The sequence below is a fragment of the Astyanax mexicanus genome, chromosome 21 (assembly GCF_023375975.1).
Source record: "Astyanax mexicanus isolate ESR-SI-001 chromosome 21, AstMex3_surface, whole genome shotgun sequence".
Classification (NCBI taxonomy): domain Eukaryota; kingdom Metazoa; phylum Chordata; class Actinopteri; order Characiformes; family Acestrorhamphidae; genus Astyanax; species Astyanax mexicanus.
This window is the reverse complement of record NC_064428.1, coordinates 33,247,047-33,265,322: the sequence shown is the minus strand read 5'-3', so window position 1 is coordinate 33,265,322 and position 18,276 is coordinate 33,247,047. Positions and strand designations below refer to the sequence as shown.

The 18,276-nt window shown below is 39.0% G+C and overlaps 1 protein-coding gene across 1 annotated transcript in view; it reads right to left on the bottom strand.

Annotated features, from left to right (window-relative positions):
* Positions 1 to 9,569: 9,569 nt before the first annotated feature.
* The window catches only part of spred2a (sprouty related EVH1 domain containing 2a), a 41,148-nt gene continuing 32,441 nt past the window's right edge, over positions 9,570 to 18,276 (bottom strand). The window contains exons 5-6 of the mRNA XM_022674566.2: positions 17,911 to 18,069; positions 9,570 to 15,656 (exon numbers count right to left, since the gene is read on the bottom strand). Coding sequence (XP_022530287.2) covers positions 14,994 to 15,656; positions 17,911 to 18,069 — 822 coding nt within the window. The 3' untranslated portion in view covers positions 9,570 to 14,993. The remainder of the gene's footprint in view (positions 15,657 to 17,910; positions 18,070 to 18,276) is intronic.

The following is an 18,276-nucleotide window of genomic DNA, read 5'->3' as shown; positions in this document are numbered from 1 at the left end:
CTGAAATTAAAAGCTGATATTATTTATTAGCATGACTTTAGCATTGAACATTTGCCTTATTAGCACATCTAGCAGTGTATGAAAGCTAATGGTGCTGGTTAGCATGATGGTTTGCTGGCTATCTACATTATATTTCATACATTAGACTCTTGCTAACTAGCAGTGCTACTAGTGTCATTGTGATTAGCGACCACATTGGAGCTGTTTGGTTGGACTAGCCTTGACTGTGTTTGACGGTGATTGAAAATGACGATTCATAATGATCTATAAATGGTATTTCTGGTTAAATAAGTATTATGATAAGTAACGAAATAAAGAAGTGTTTTGATGATGGAAGCTGTGCTGTAGCTGGACGTTAACGGTTTTCTGGCCGGTTACGTTGCGTCTCTCAGCTCTTCACACTTTAAACGAGTAAATCTAATACAGGACGTTTTATTCACAAGCGGTGCCAAGTGTGGTTATTGCAGTCGGATCATATTCTCTCTGTTTTTTGTTTGTTTGTTTGTTTTGTTTTGTTTGTAGCAAACTGCCAAACAGCTGATTTAAATAAAGAAAAAATGATTTATAATTATCTGATTGTCCTTTTTTATCTCTTTTTCTCTCTATTTTAAACATATAGAATCATAATGAAACCAGTTGTTTGAGTGTGTTTCATGTGTCTTAATTCATGTGTCTAAAAATTTGGTCAGAATCTGAACAATATATAACTTTAGGTGTGGTACGTGAATAAATTACATAGCCTACTTTTTTTTTTTTTTTTTAAGAAAAAAGCAATAACAAAGCTGCAATTTTAAACATTTATCAAACACTTAACATTTTCACATCCCAGCAGACATACCGACAAAGGGCAGTATGTACTAGTGCATCCCAAAAAATTAGAATGTCATTGAAGAGTTACTTTATTTCAGTAATTCAGTTCAAAATGTAAAACTCATATTATATAGATGTATTAAACACAGAGTGATCTATTTTAAGCGTTTATTTCCTTTATTGTTGATGATTATGGCTTACAGCCAATGAAAACCCAAAAATTAGTGTCTCAGAAAATTAGAGTATTATATAAGATGATCATGAAAAACCTGGAAAAGTCATTGAATTTAAAAAATAGCCATTTCCAGGCATGGGTAAGTTTTGGAAAAAAAAAACAAAAAAAAAACCCGGAAAGTTTAGGAAAAGTCATGGAAATGTGCTCTACAAATCTTTGTTTCCGTTTATCCACTGAGAAAATCTTTAGCTTATTTTGAGCTATTAAATATGTCAGCTCAGAGTTAATTCAGTAATTTAGCTCTACACGATGGAGCTTTCAGGATCTGACACACATTTTATTATTAAAATGAATTGTGTCATTAATTGTATAATTTATTTTTATTTTAGGCCTTAATTATCAATTTTAATTATAGCTTTAGATGATTTTTTTTGTCCATGTCTGCACTGATATTTAAAAAATCACATTGTCATGAAAACGTGCAATGAAGGCATTAAAAATCATGGAAATGTATGGAATAAAAATGCATGAACCCTCTAAGACCAATTGGTACTTTTAGCAGTGTGGGCAGTGTTACAAGTCCTGCTGGAAAATGAAATCTGCATCTCCATAAAAGTTGTCAGTAGCAGAGGGAAGCATGAAGTGCTCGCTCTCTATCTATCTCTCTATCTCTCTCTCCCTCTCTATATATCTATCTCTATCTATCTCTCTCTCTCTTGCTCTCTCTCTCTCTATCTCTCTTTCTCTCTCTCTCTCTTGCTCGCTCTCTATCTATCTATCTATCTATCTATCTATCTATTTCTCTCTCTCTTGCTTGCTCTCTATCTATCTCTCTCTATCTCTATATATCTATCTCTCTACCTCTCTCTCTTGCTCGCTCTCTCTCGCTCTCTCTATATCTCTCTCTTTCTTGCACTCTCTCTTTCTCTCTCACTATATATATATATATATATATTTATCTCACTCTCTCTCTATATCTCTCGCTCGCTCTCTCACTATATCTATCTCTGTATCTCTCTTGCTTGCTCTCTGTATCTATCTCTTGCTCGCTCGCTCGCTCTCTCTCTCTTTCTCTCGCTCTTTCTCACTTGCTCTCTCTGTCTCTCTCACACGCTCGCTCTCGTGCTCCCCTCCCCCTCTCTGAGAGCTGTGTGGATGCAGAGATCTCTGAAGTTCTAGGAATGGATGGAATGTATAGGAAAACAGGACGTACACACAGATGTACAGGTTCAGTCACTCAGAGCTTCACTCTGTGGAAACACTTTCATACGTCCATCATACCTCAGTCTCTTTTCTCTCTTTTTTCTTCTCCATCGCTCCCTCGTTCTCGTACTTGTGTCCGCTGGTTGAACAGGAAGTGCTGCTTGTTTACGGGTTTTGGAATCAGTTTCCGAACTCGTACATCCAAAGGGAAAGTTCAGTTCTGCTGCTGCAAAGCGATCCAGAACGTTCCTCCTTAACGTTTTCATTAATCCCACGTCGCAGATCATCACGGACACGTCGTAAATCTGACCCGCTGTTTCATCTCATCCCTTTATTAGAATTCCATTGAAATGTAATGCCCCCAAAATACTCCGATCTGGGATCAGATACAGAATATCAGCTGTTCTGTTCAGAGCAGAAACCATATTTTAACAGTTCCATTCTTTTCCAGCTCCAATGAAATTTTCCAAATCCTGTTTATTCTGTTCCACTTCCACAGCTTTTTGGAGATTAACAATAATAACCATATTTCTTATTACATGTAACTTTCATACCTTTTTTTCACTAACATTTTATAACATTTATATATACAGCTCAGGAAAAAAATAAGAGAGCACTTCAGTTTCTGAATCAGTTTCTCTGATTTTGCCATTTATAGGTTTATGTTTGAATAAAATGAACATTGTTGTTTTATTCTATAAACTACAGACAACATTTCTCCCAAATTCCAAATAAAAATATTGACATTTAGAGCATTTATTTGCAGAAAATGAGAAATGTCTGATAACAAAAAGATGCAGAACTTTCAGACCTCAAATAATGCAAAGTTAATAAAACAAGTTTTAAAAATAAAGAGTTCAGAAATCAATAAACACCGTTTTCATGCATTTGGCATGTTCTCCTCCACCAGTCTTACACACTGCTTTTGGATAACTTTATGCTACCCAGTTCAGTTTGGTTTGATGGCTTGTGATCATCCATCTTCCTCTTGATTATATTCCAGAGGTTTTCAATTTATTAAATAAAAAAAAAACTCTTATTTTTTCCACAGCTGTGTATATTTATTTTTTCTAATTTTCTCCCACTTTTCCCTCAATTTAGCTAGGCCAATTGTCCCACCCATTAAGCTGCTACTCAGCTGTATATCCCCATCACTAGTGATGCCACAACACAAGGAGACACATGTGAAGTCAGACTCCGCCTCTTTTTGAGCTGCTGCTGATGCTGTAGCATCACAGCACTGCGAGGAAAGCGCAGCGACTCGGTTCTGATACATCAGCTCACAGACGCAGCCTTGTGCTGATCCACATCACCCTAGGAGTGATGAGGAGAAAGAGCACCATCTACTGTACCCACCCAGGGAGAGCAAGGCCAATTGTGCTCTCTCAGGGCTCCGGCAGCTGATGGCAAGCTGCATGACCGGGATTCAAACCAGCAATCTCTAATCCTAGTGGAACACTCGGTGCCCCATTTTATAAGATTTAATATAAAATTAATTTACCAGTGTATTGCATTATGTATAAGTAATTTACTAAAGTTTAAGGCACCACTGATTCTCTTACTCTCTGTAAAACTTCAGAAACTGTTCTGATTTAGATGCAGGGCCTGCTCTCTCGCTCTCTCTCTCTCTCTGTGTGTGTGTGTGTGTGTGTGTGTGTGTGTACATGCACATTTGTTTCAGATTTCCTCCATGTAAACAAGTGGAGGCAGGCAGACTCAGTGGGGCCTGTTTAAATTAAGGCCAGACAGCATCATGTCACACAGCACACTATAGGCCTGCAGTACACACACAGTATCAGTCCAAGAGTTTATGATCAGCCTTTTTAATGAATGCTTTTTTTGTTGGGGGGCCAGAAGGAGAAATAAATTTGAAGTCACGGGCCAAAGATTCTGTAATAAAACAAATAATGAAATATACCACTTTAAATAATACATTTTCCTGATAACTTTCATTTACACACCATTTTACTTGACTTACTGTCTTTATCTTTGACAGTGTTGTGTAAACTAAGATTTTTCAAATTGATGTTCAATTTCATGATGTCTCTTAATATTAAACTCCTTAATTACGGCAACTTTTAGACTATTTGGCCCGTTTTTCTGCGCTAGAAACTGCGCACTCTCTCTGCTATTAGACTCTTTGGTCTGTTTTTCTGAGCTAGAAATGCGCACCCTCTCCGCTTTTAGACTCTTTGCCCCGTTTTTCTGCGCTAGAAATGCGCACCCTCTCTGCTTTTAGACTCTTTGGCCCGTTTTTCTGTGCTAGAAATGCGCACCATCTCCACGTTTAGACTCTTTGACCCGTTTTTCTGCGCTAGAAATGCGCACTCTCTCTGCTTTTAGACTCTTTGGCCTGTTTTTCTGAGCTAGAAATGCGCACCCTCTCCGCTTTTAGACTCTTTGGCCCGTTTCTGACACCTAGCGTTCAAACTTTGAATCTCACATTATAAAAACCTGCTTAACAGCGGGCCAACTTTCATTCTATTTCTAAAATACCTCGCGGGCCGCTCCAAAAAAGGAAACGGGCCGCAAATGGCCGGCGGGCCGTAGTTTGGACACCCCTGCTGTAGAGGAAATCCCTCACCTCATCCCAAATGTGTTGAATGAAGCTCCACATTTACAGAGAACACAGTTATTTTACAGTTCCTCAGTTAGGATTATTCAGAGTGCCAATAGGTTCATATCGTCACTTTCCAATGAAAAACAAGTATCTCCAATTTTGTCGATTTTTTGATTACTATGTAATTTGAACAGACAAGCTCTGTCTTACACTGTGCCAAATTTTCTTGATGAATGAATCTATAGAAATACTTAAAAATGAATGTAGAATGTACTAGTGCATCACAAACAGTTAAAAAATCATTATAGCGCTGCATCATTGCTAGTTTACCTGTGTGTGGCAGAGTAATACATGGAGAGCTTCGGTTACAGTGCATTACCGGCTGGTAACGGTACTCGTAGAACGCCCTCTCAGCCAATCAGATTGCAGGGTTGGAACTCTAAGCGTGGTATAATATTCTGTATGCTTTTTTCCCTATAGCTCTAATAATGGCACTCCTCTACATCTTATACTTCTATCCTTTCTAAAAGTCAGTCTGTTCAGTTTGTTTCCTTTTTAAAAAATGGGACGAAAAACCATGTTTTGCTATGTTTTGTGGTCAGATCTGACCTTGGGTTGCCAGATTAATTAAAGATAACACTCCACAAACATTAAAGGGGCAGTTTTTACAGGGGAAAAAACACACACACTTCAAAACCCAAAACTAGGTAGTGTGGGAACAGTGTCCTGAGGGATGCTGGAGCCTCTTTCTGTCTTCTTTCAGTCTGCGTCCGTGTTTCCGCTCACTGTCCGTGCTTTGTTCTTATTCCTAACCTGACCTTGACACTATCACACACATACACACACACACACACACACTCAGTCTTTCTCGACCCGGCCCTTTCGCACGCGCACACACACACACACACACACACACACACACACCCTATCGCATGCTGACTCCTTCCACCCTGATTGTTGCATGTCACGCATCAAAACTTCCTGGTGTGTGTCCGTGAGGGGTGTGTGTCTGTGTGTGTGTGTCCGTGTGTGTTCTGGTTTTAGAGGAAGTGTGGCGACACACTCGTTTGTCCGGCGGCCGGCACAGCACGGGACAGAGCCGGCTGTGCTGTCGCTCCCCCGGGGGGGCGGCTCAGAGAGAAGGATAGGGCACTTCACTTGGAGACATTTCCCCTGTATTGAGAAACACTGAGCACACTGAGGCTCCAGCTGCATCACCAGACCTGTCCTTTTGTGAGGCCATTGGCACAGTCGTTAGTGGCCACTTTATTGGAAACCCCTCTTTTGCTGGTGTACAGTAAGTTAGTAACACTCACTGGTCGTTTTATTAGAAACCACTGTCTTAAAGCTGCATAGAGTAGATTATATGCACTGGCCACTTTATTGGAAACCTCTCTCTTGTAGCTCCACTTTGCTGGTGTACAGTTAGATAGTAACACTCAATGGCCACTTTATTGGAAACTCCTCTCTTGCTGGTGTACAGTTAGTATCATTTTCAGTGGCCACTTTATTGGAAATCCCTCTTTTGCTGGTGTACAGTAAGTTAGTAGCACTTTCTCTGGCCACTTTATTGGAAACCCCCCTCTTGTAGTTCTGCCTATATGGGATCGAGTACATTACATGCACTGGCCACTTTATTGGAAACTCCTTTTATGCTGGTGTACAGTTAGTATCACTTTCAATGGCCACTTTATTGGAAACCCCTCTCTTTGATCTCCACCTTGCTATGTTATAGTATATTATGTGCACTGGCCACTTTATTGAAAACCCCTCATTCGTAGCTCTACCTTGCCGGGGTAAGAGTACATTCCATGCATTGGCCTCTCTTGCTGGTATACAGTTAGTTAATTACACTCAGTGGCCACTTTATTGGAAACCCCTCTTTTGCTGGTGTACAGTAAGTTAGTAGCACTTTCTCTGGCCACTTTATTGGAAACCCCCCTCTTGTAGTTCTGCCTATATGGGATCGAGTACATTACATGCACTGGCCACTTTATTGGAAACTCCTCTTATGCTGGTGTACAGTTAGTATCACTTTATCTGACCACTTTATTGGAAACCCCTCTCTTGGAGCTCCATTTTGCTGGTGTATAGTTTAACACTCAGTGGCCACTTTATTGGAAAACTTTCTCTACTAGATCTACCTTACTGGAGTACATTACATGCACTGGCCACTTTATTGGAAACGCCTCTCTTGGAGCTCCACTTTGCTGGTGTATAGTTTAACACTCAGTGGCCACTTTATTGGAAACCCCTCTTTTTCTGGGGTGCAGTTAGTTAATTACACTCAGTGGCCACTTTATTGGAAACCCCTCTCTGTTTGAGAATAAAGGACGGGGAAGGAAGTAATGATTTGTGCACGTTATTTGTGAGAGAGCTGATGGGGTCACTACAAGCCACAGTATATTAATATGGGACATGCTACTATGCTAGCACGTGTAGCAAACCACACACACACACGCACACACATACACACACGCACACACATACACACACACACCCTCAGGCCTCGTCACATGCGACCCATATATGGCTTTGCACATTTCAACAGGAAGAGAGATCAGCCAGGCAGAAAAGTCATCGATTTGTTACACACACACACATACACACACACACACACACACACACACACTGCTGCCTCAATAGCAACAGTGTAAACTTCAGTGAGATACAGATAAACACATGACGTTTCATTATGTATCATTTTTGTCTTATTTGATATTTTTTGTTAGTCATGTGAAAATATTAGGACCGCCCATAAAACTTCATCTTTTTGAATCTTCAGATTTAATTATAAATAATGTCTTTGTTTAAATTAATTTATACATTGTAATATAAATTAAATTAGAACTACAAACTACAATTAGAATGAGGCACTAAAAATCAGCTGCAGATGATTAGAACATAGTATCTGGTCACCACCACTTAGTATGTGGTGCCAACCTCTAATATCTGGTTCTAAGTATCTGGTGCCCACCACTTGTATCTGGTGCCTAGTATGTAGTGCTCACCAGTTAATATGTATTGCTCAGCACTTATATCTGGTGCTTAGTATGGGGTGCCCACCTCTTATATCTGGTGCTTAGTATGTGGTACCCACCACTTATATCTGGTGCTTAGTATGTAGTGCTCACCAGTTAATATGTATTGCTCAGCACTTATATCTGGTGCTTAGTATGTAGTGCCCTCCACTTATATCTGTTGTTTAGTATGTAGTGCTCATCATTTAATATGTATTGCTCACCACTTATATCTAGTGCTTAATATGTGGTGCCCATCATCTGGTCTTTAGTATGTAGTGCCCACCTCTTACATCTGGTGCTTAGTGTGTAGTGCTTACTATTTAATATGTATTGTTCACCACTTATATCTGGTGCTTAGTATGTAGTGCCCACCTCATATATCTGTTGTTCAGTATGTAGTGCTCATAATTTAATATGTATTGCTCACCACTTATATCTAGAGCTCAATATGTGGTGCCCATCACTTATATCTGGTGCTTAGTATGTAGTGCCCACCTCTTATATCTGGTGCTTAGTGTGTAGTGCTTACTATTTAATATGTATTGCTCACCACTTATATCTGGTGCTTACTATGTAGTGCCCACCTCTTATATCTGGTGTTTAGTGTGTAGTGCTTACTATTTAATATGTATTGCTCACCACTTATATCTGGTGCTTACTATGTAGTGCCCACCTCTTATATCTGGTGTTTAGTATGTAGTGCTCAACATTACATATATATTGCTCACGACTTTTATCTGGTGCTGAGTATGTGGTGCCCATAACTTATATCTGGTGCTTAGCATGTCGTACCCACCAATTATATTTGGTGCATAGTTTGTAGTTCTCACCACGTATATCTAGTGCTTAGAATGGGATGCCCACCAAGTATATGTGGTGCTTAGTATGTAGTGCTCACCAAGTATATCTGGTGCTTAGTATGTAGTGCTCACCAAGTATATGTGGTGCTTAGTATGTAGTGCTCACCAAGTATATGTGGTGCTTAGTATGTAGTGCTCACCAAGTATATCTGGTGCTTAGTATGTAGTGCTCACCAAGTATATCTGGTGCTTAGTATGTAGTGCTCACCAAGTATATGTGGTGATTAGTATGTAGTGCTCACCAAGTATATGTGGTGCTTAGTATGTAGTGCTCACCAAGTATATGTGGTGCTTAGTATGTAGTGCTCACCAAGTATATCTGGTGCTTAGTATGTAGTGCTCACCAAGTATATCTGGTGCTTAGTATGTAGTGCTCACCAAGTATATCTGGTGCTTAGTATGTAGTGCTCACCAAGTATATCTGGTGCTTAGTATGTAGTGCTCACCAAGTATATCTGGTGCTTAGTATGTAGTGCTCACCAAGTATATCTGGTGCTTAGTATGTAGTGCTCACCAAGTATATCTGGTGCTTAGTATGTAGTGCTCACCAAGTATATCTGGTGCTTAGTATGTAGTGCTCACCAAGTATATCTGGTGCTTAGTATGTAGTGCTCACCAAGTATATCTGGTGCTTAGTATGTAGTGCTCACCAAGTATATCTGGTGCTTAGTATGTAGTGCTCACCAAGTATATCTGGTGCTTAGTATGTAGTGCTCACCAAGTATATCTGGTGCTTAATATGTAGTGCTCATCTCAGCAGCACTAGTGTCTGGTGCTCACCACTTAGCATGTGGTTTTCACCACTTAGATGTACATATAATGTATTCCCGGTAAACATGCGAAACTCTGGATACAGGAATGTTAAACACAGAAGTAATGTATAAGTTGTGAGGTGTTTTCTTGTGAGTGTGTGAAATCAGTGTAATGGGAGCAGACAGTTCAGGCACTTTTTCTTTAATATTTCAACATATTTGAACAGTGGGGTCCATATTATTAGAAAAATATAACTGCATTTCTTTGCTCTCTCATTATTGAGACACGACGGACACACTTATTGCAGAAGCTGGCAAGAAACAGACGTAGAGAGAGAGAGAGAGACATTAATAATGTACAGAACCCACAGTCATCGTCCTGACAACACTGTCGCAGTCCACCCATTGGCTGGGAGTTTTTATTCAGGCTGCAAGATTCGGACGCGTCTCAGGAGGTCAGCCGAAGTGTTGGAACACGCCCGAAATCAGCGCTGTGCTTTTAGACACGAAGGCAAAATAACAAAACGACACCTTGTTTTTCATCCTGTAGATTAAAGATTCCATTAAAGTGACACTCCAACGCTTTTCGGCCTCATCTCTAAAAAATACATATTTTATATATATATTAAAAATATATATTTTATATATATATTTTAGCAAGTGAAATCCTTTTAAAGCTAGTGTAAATTTCTTATTATGCCGTGGCCAAGCATTAGGATGTCATTCCCTCGCTTTAATAAGTTGTGGCCACAATCTAGGATCTCGTTCCCATATGCCTAATAACATATAGACTTATTAAGGCATAGTAATGTGGGAATGGCCTGGAAGTGACTTATCAAGAGGTCCTAATTTGTGGCCATGACATGACAAGGTGAGGGAATGAGATGGAGTGGCCAAGCATTAGGGTTTTATTCACTCACCTTAATAAGTCATGGCCACAAATTAGGATCTTTTGATAAAACACTCCCATGCCATTCCCATATTACAGCATAATAAGATGTGGCCACGCACTGAGATCCTGTTTTCACCCCACAATAAATCTTGGCCATGTGTTATTAAGCGTGGTAATGAGATCCTAATGCCTGGCCACAGAATGATAAGATGACAAAGAATTATGGTGTGGCCACGCATTAGGAATTCAATACCTCACTTTAATAAGAAAATGAAAGTGAAATCCTTATTTTTGCTATGCCATAATTAAGTGTGGCCAGGCATTAGAATTTAATTCCCTCACCTTTATAAGTCGTGGCCACAAATTAGGATCTCTTGATAAGTCACTCCCAGGCTGTTTCCACATTACCATGCTTTAATAAGTTGTGGCCACACTTTTATTTTTCTACAGAAAGTCACCTTTTTCAGCAATTTCACTTGCTAGGATGCTAAGTTTTGTTTCTGAAACCCATTCTGGTTAATTTACTGCAAATACTGCACAATAAATGCGGTAATTATGTTCATTTAATTGCCAAACTTAGTTTTAATTTTAGTAGAGGCTAAAACCAGAAACTAGTCTCCAAATAGTGGTTAAATTCGGTGATAACTAGCATGATAACTATTATAGCTAACTTGAGGCAACAAATAGGGGAAAAAACACAACATTAATAATAGTTAGCGTAGCTTAAACTGGTGATCTAGCCAGCTATTAGCTAGCAATTAACTAGCAATTAGCAGGCTGGCTAAACATAATAAAATTAAATTAACATATTTAATGTAATTATAAACTCACCACACACTGAATTTAAGTATAATAAAATGATCTATAACAGCTGTGGGTTAGCTAAAGTGCTAACTTAGCACGCAGTGATTAGCATGCTAGCTAGCTAGCTAACTAACTACAAAGTACATTAGCTGAACTCAGTGCAAATTTGCTGAGGGGAAATATTGTTTTTAAGGTGAATCCTGTAGAAATTATTGCAATTTTGCTGCTTTTGCAGTTTTAGGAGTCTTAAATGAAGGTTTTCTAGATTTATTGATTATCGATTGATTGTCTGTGGTATTTAGCTGAAGGCTAACGCTAAATACTGTGTTTAGTTTGTTCCAGATAGAAAATAGGTCAAAAAACACTGGAGTATCCCTTTAACTTGAGGCTGGTTTCTCAGTTCCGAACGTACACAGTGTAAATACGGCTGCATACACTCTTATACACACACACACACACTCCCAAACCAACACACACACATTTATACATTTACAACACAGTTTGACTGCAATGTAATAGGCTGTTAACCAAATACACACTGTACACACACACTCGCTTCACAATTCAGCTTCATTCAGGCTTCAACTCCCCATTCTTTCATCTTTAGCATTGTTAGAAATGGGTCAACATCAATATAACGTGCCTTTTGGGTCCGCAGCGTTGTTAAAATCGGTTTTAATTTTATATAAAAACTGTTATAGTGCTTGATTCTCAAGCTTTTCTCTGAATGATTACTTTATTTCATTATCACACATATGGAGGAATGCCATCCTTCACCTTATTGTGGTGCTTTTGTACGTTTTATACAGTTTCTTTGAAATAAAGGGGTTTGTTTTTAGGTATTTTTATATTTACAGTAACTTAAGAGGTTAAATAACGCATTTTTTAGGTTTTAAACAATATAAGCTTTTCATTTAATTCCCTATACATTAATTTATTCTTGTAAACATATCAATCGATTTTAAAGTGAATTCTGCATCCATCCTGTCACTTTAAGATAACTCCACCCCTTTTTACGTAGAAAGTAACCATTGATATCGTCAGTGACATCACAGCCTTTATAACTTTGTTTTATTTTTAATTTTTAAGAGACTAAAGACACATGCTGCTGCAAATTTTGAAAATAACCATATATCAATTTCACTTTTAAATATTTCTCATATTGTCTCCATATTTACAGTAGCTTAAACTGTCCATTCTGTCGTGGCAATTAAGAGATCACAGTAATTATTAAAATAATTGTAGAAATTTTGGGAATTAGAATGTCTTTCAAACAGATAAAGAACGGTCAGTGTGACGTTTAGCAGTTTAATTTTCTAAATGTATCAAGCTAAATTCAAATATATAAAATTGGGTATAAAATTTAATCTTTATTTTTTTCTATTCAGTATAGTGAGAAAAAATGGGTTTTCATACAAATTATTAATTATAAAATATTCAAGAAAAAAAATTATCTCGATTTTTCAGATTTGTCCATTTTTGTATCTTATAACACAAATCTGATGGTATAATCCATCTTGCAAATTGCAAAAATGGAAAAATCAGAAAAAATATCTGATTTTTTTTTTTTTTTTCATTTTTCCTGAAATTCAGATTTGCCAAATGCAAAAATGGAAAAATCAGATAAAAAAGGTATATATTTTTTTCTTTTTCCTGAAATTCAGATTATGAGGGGCATAGATCCAAAAACTAAAATGGGAAAAATAGATGAAAAGTTATTTCTTGTACACTAAACTACATTTAAAAAAATATTAAAAAATGAGTTTTTACATCCAATTTACTATTTTTGCATTTAGCCTCAAACGATCAGAAAATATATATAGTCCATTTTAACCGCTCTAAGGTGGAATGAAAAATATAATAATCTCTAATAAAAGCTATTTTCAGCTCCCCATTTCAGAGAAATTAGGGAATGAACAATGATAATTAGTTGCTGGACCACCTTTCCCTTTCTAATGACATGCAATAATAAAGCCCTAAAGTTAACTAGTAATCCAGCAGCAGTTAGGTTGCTGAACTTTAGCGCTCCACTACTGTATCTATAGCTATATCTGTATCAGGAGCTTTAAGGATTTTCACAATTCTTTAGGAAAGCACTTCACTGTTTCAAGGGATACACTCAGAAACAAGGGCCATATATTGAATAAACTAGAAAATATTTATATTTCTGTGTAATCTGAATGCTTATAAATGTGATAAATAGGCAAAATAATAATTTTCTATCATTTTTTTTTTTTGCGGGTCAAAAGGCACAGTATTTTGATAATGACCCCCACCACACACACGCACACACACACTCACATATAGATTTGTCAGTTCCGATTGGATAGGGGGAGGGGCGGGGTCTACACGTAGGTTAAGTGCCTCAGACAGGAGAGCTCCGCCCACCTCAGAGTCAGTTTTGGCAAGCCAGGGCCGTAAAACAGTAAAACAATGAATAAACAACGAGAAAACAAGTAAACAAAAACAAAACTCAAACACTCAAAACGTCGAAAAAACAAACCAGATAGAGGGAAACGAACCAGAGCGTACGGTGCAGAATAATATCGTAAAAACATAAAAGTACCTGGATTTATATTTATATATTTATATATATACTTTATTATAATATATAAATGAATATATAAACGAATTTATCGTGTGGTCATAGAAGCTGAGGGACACTAAATAAAATAAAATAAAATAAAATAAAAATGAAACAAATTAATAAAAACAGGCCAGGAGAGAAACACACAGTTCCTCACAAACTCACAAAGCTCTACCCAGCAATTAGCTTTAGCTTTAGCACGACTGGAGCTGGGACAGTTTCACCTGGGGAGGCGTGTACTGGAATCTGATTGGTTGATTGATTTAATTGATTGATTGATTGATTGAAAACATTGAAAAGAATATAATAGATTTAATTTAAAAATGTGTTACAAAAATGTTACTTAATTCTATCCAATTCTAGTTTGTAGTTAAAGAAAGCAGTTGTGTACTGATATTTACATACATTTACATTTATTTTGTATGCATTTGCCACCACTTGATGGCTACACTGTACTGACAGAAGTTTTGGGACACCTGAACATTTATTGTTCATTCAAGTGTTTTGCGGGGGGAAACTGACCTGCACATTCACTGAAAGTTGTGTTTGTGCACTGCATTGCCAAGATAGCAAAGAACGTCTGACATAGATACAGCTCTGGAAAAAAATTAAGAGACCACTTCAGTTTCTGAATCAGTTTCTCTGATTTTGCTATTTATAGGTTTATGTTTGAGTAAAATAAACATTGTTCCATCTTCCTAATGAAAATATTGTCATTTAAAGCATTCATTTGCAGAAAATGAGAAATGGATAAAATAACTAAGAAATAAAAAAAGATGCAGATCTTTCAGACATCAACTAATGTAAAGAGATTAAGTTCATATTCATAAATTTAAACATTTTAGGAGTTTAGAAATCAATATTTGGTGGAATAATCCTGTTTTTTAATCACAGTTTTTTCATGCATCTTGGCATGTTCTCCTCCACCAGTCTTGCACACTGCTTTTGAATAAATTTATGCTACTCACTCCTGGTGCAAAAATTCAAGCAGTTCAGCTTGTTTTTTTGGTTTGATGGCTTTTGATCATCCATCTTTTTGATCTTCCTCTTAAATATGTTCCAGAGGTTTTCAATTTGGTTAAATCAAAGAAACTCATCATTTTTAAGTGGTCTCTTATTTTTTTTCCAGTAAATGTAAAAATGGACTGTTGGCCGGGTTTAAGATAGCAATGAGCATTGGTGGGCATATGGCCTCCCCAGATAAAACAGACACCAGGTTCATTTATATCTCTCAGACCCTCGTTTCCGTATCTCGTTTCTCCGCTCCTGGCCGTGTTGCTGGTGTGTGTTAATAGTAAGTGTAGTAAAGAGTGGGCGTGGCTCAGCCTCAGCCCGTGGCTTTGTGCCGCCCCCCGCAGCAGTGGCACGCTATGGCGCAGCGGTGGCACGCCCGCAGCGGGGTGTAGCAGCACATGCAGGGCGCGATCAGCGACAGCCCCAGCAGAGCCGTCCAGCGCAGGCAGAAGTGTTCCTCGCTGGGGTCGCACGAGCACGGGTCCGAGTAATCGCCCTCCGGGTCAGACATGCAGTGGTACAGCAGGCTGTCCGCGCACCACATGAAGCTCACGCGCCGTATGCACGTGTCCACCGGGTCCGGCGCCTCCTGGCACTGCCCGCGCCGGTTCTGCGTCGGGCTGAAAACGTCTCTGCAGTAGACGCAGTGCAGCCGCTGCCCGCCGTCCTCCCGCTTGGCCGTGGGCTGGGCGGTGACCACGCCCCCGCCGATGCCGGTCTTGCCGTTGTGCGCCGGGTCGTGGGGGTCTCTGTGGGGCAGCGGGTACGGGTACGTGTACTCGTGCCCGTCGCTCTTGGCGAAGGTAACGTAAGCGTCCGTGGGGTCCGGGCGCAGCAGGAGCTTGTCTCGCGTGGAGGTGGGGGCGTGGCGGTAGTCCTCGTATCCCGCCAGCCAGGCTCGCTCACGCGGGTTTATCCTCACGATCTCCTCCTCCTCCGCGGGGAAGCTCACGTGACGGGGGAACATGAGCGAAGTCTGATATGAAAAAATAACAGAGAGAGAGAGGGTCATCTACTAGTCCTCACTAGTGGGAAAACCATGGATAGAGTGGAATAAAATTAAATTTGATAGAGTAAAGGACAAAACACTACAAGCGTGTATATACTAGTGCATCTGGGAAAAAAATATATATCATCAAAAAAGTTACTTTATTTCAGTAATTCAGTTCAAAATGTAAAACTTATATATTATATAGATGTATTACAATCAGAGTTATCTATTTTAAGTGTTTATTAATTTTATTGTTTATGATTTGGGCTTAAAGCCAATGAAAACCCAAAAATCAGTGTCTCAGAAAATTAGAATATTATATAAGACCAATTGGTACTTTTGTCAGTGTGGGCAGTGTGCCAAATCCTGCTGGAAAATGAAATCCTCATCTCTATAAAAGTTGTCAGAGGAAGATTTTGTGGGAAAACACTGTACTGCTATTAGCTAGTTGTTCATCCAACTTAGTTTGTTTTAACATGGTAAACACTCAGACTGTCTAATATACTCACCTCTGAACAGCAAAAAAGCTAACGCTTAGCGCTGTGGTTAGCGGCTAATGCTAATACTGCTGCATCCAGCCTTAGTGCTGGAGAAACTTTACTGAAACTCCTGTATAACTCTGTACTTAAACTAGGCCTGGACAATAATTCGATATCGGTATTTATCGCGATAAGAAAAGGTTCAATAACGGTGATATCACTTTTGTGGTATATCGATATGTATTATGTACTGAATCTGTCACGGACAGGCGTTTTTTACTGGCGTCAGCTCGCCGCAGAGCCAAACACATTCAGCCCCCATAGCTGTGCTACCTCAGTGCGTGATGACGCAATCACACAGGCACGTAGCCAGATAGGCTAGGCTAGGCTAGGTTAAAATGGCTAGGCTAGGCTAGGCTAGGTTCAGGTCCGCTCCGCTACGCATCTAAAATGTCTCGAAACGGAGCCGGGACGAGCGGATCCAAGGCTAGGGTAGACTCGGTTCGGTCAGCCGCTGTTTCGCTCGCTCATCCGCGGCTCCGCTCGCTCGTCCGCTCGCTCATCCACGGCTCCGCTGGCCCAGCCGCGGGTCCGCTCGCTCATCCGCGCCTCCGCTCGCTCATCCGCGGCTCCGCTCGCCCAGCCGCGGGTCCGCTCGCCCAGCCTCGGGTCCGCTCGCTTGCCGCTTTGCTGCAAATTGTGCCGGTGAGTGGAGCCGACAAGCAGCGTAACGTTAATACATCTAATCTGTTCCACCACCTCAAGCATCTTCACTACATACAATATTTTCCTTATACTGACTGAAGCACTTTAATAGATTATGTTGAAACTAAGTTATTTAAAGTTTATGAATCCTTTAGGTTTGTTTATTTGCCGTTGATATCATGTTGAATACCTCTTGTATTCTGGCTGAAGCACTTTAATAGATTATGTTGTCACTAAGTTATTTATAGTTGAAAAATCCTATAGGTTTGTTTATTTGACAGGAAAATCTTGTTGCTTTTATGTATATAAAGGCTTCTTGTATTATATATCCTAGTTAAAACACTTTTGTTTTAATCTGTTAAATTTGTTTACAATGAATAAGAAGCTCTGCCTCTGTTGTCATTTAAAGTTATTTTTATTTGTAATAGTTATATAGGCTTATGTTTGACAGGGATGTCATGTTATTATTTTGCTATATGCAAATAAAATTGAGCATTGATTTATTTTGACTACTTTTATTTCTAAAGTATTAAAGTTTTTGTGAAAGGAGGTTTCAAAGACTTAAAAAACATTTTCATACAGTAGTAGGTACAGATTTCCATTAGATAGATTGATACAAAAAGTGCAAATACACAGTTAAATAATAATTTAAATTTGCAGTGCAAGCTGCAGAGATTGCAGGGATTCTTTTTCTGAGGCCTTCAAAGTATTTATCGATATCGAAATTATATCGTATCGACCGAAATTTAAGGAATATATCGTGATATAAATTTTGGCCATATCGTCCAGCACTAACTTAAACCGAGTTCAAATTAAAGGATTTTAAGTGCCCCTTATAGTGGATTAATAGAAATGTATACTAGAGTTGTACTAAAGTAGGATAGAACTGTCATGTTTAAAACAGTAGAAAGAGATGAGAATAAAACTAGATATAGCAAAATGGAAAAAATGCAGTAGTAAAAGTGCAATAGGTGAAAATAGAATAAAATAGAATCCACACAATTCAGTTTTATTATATTTTCATACAGATGCAGACACACTGAACCTGTACTGACCTGGTCCAGAAAGTAATGGTCGGAGTGGCGGTGTGGCTCGTACAGATGTCCCAGAATGCAGTGGTGGTGTCGGCGTGGCTCGCAGAAGCTGATTGGTGCGAGCGTCTGCATGGAGGGCTCCCTCTTCTGGGACGAGTTAGACGAGCTGTCTGTCGCCGTCTGATGGACAAAACGAGAAAACAGAGGAAATTATGAAAAATAAGATAATATCCATCTTTCTTTTATTAAACCTTATTTTTATTTCCATAGTGCCTCAGGTCAGGGAACCAGCTCATCAGAGATACACAGGAATGTATACAGGGGTTACCATATGATATATTGTGATATATTGACGTACTATGAAACTATGAATTTGAGATTCTTTGC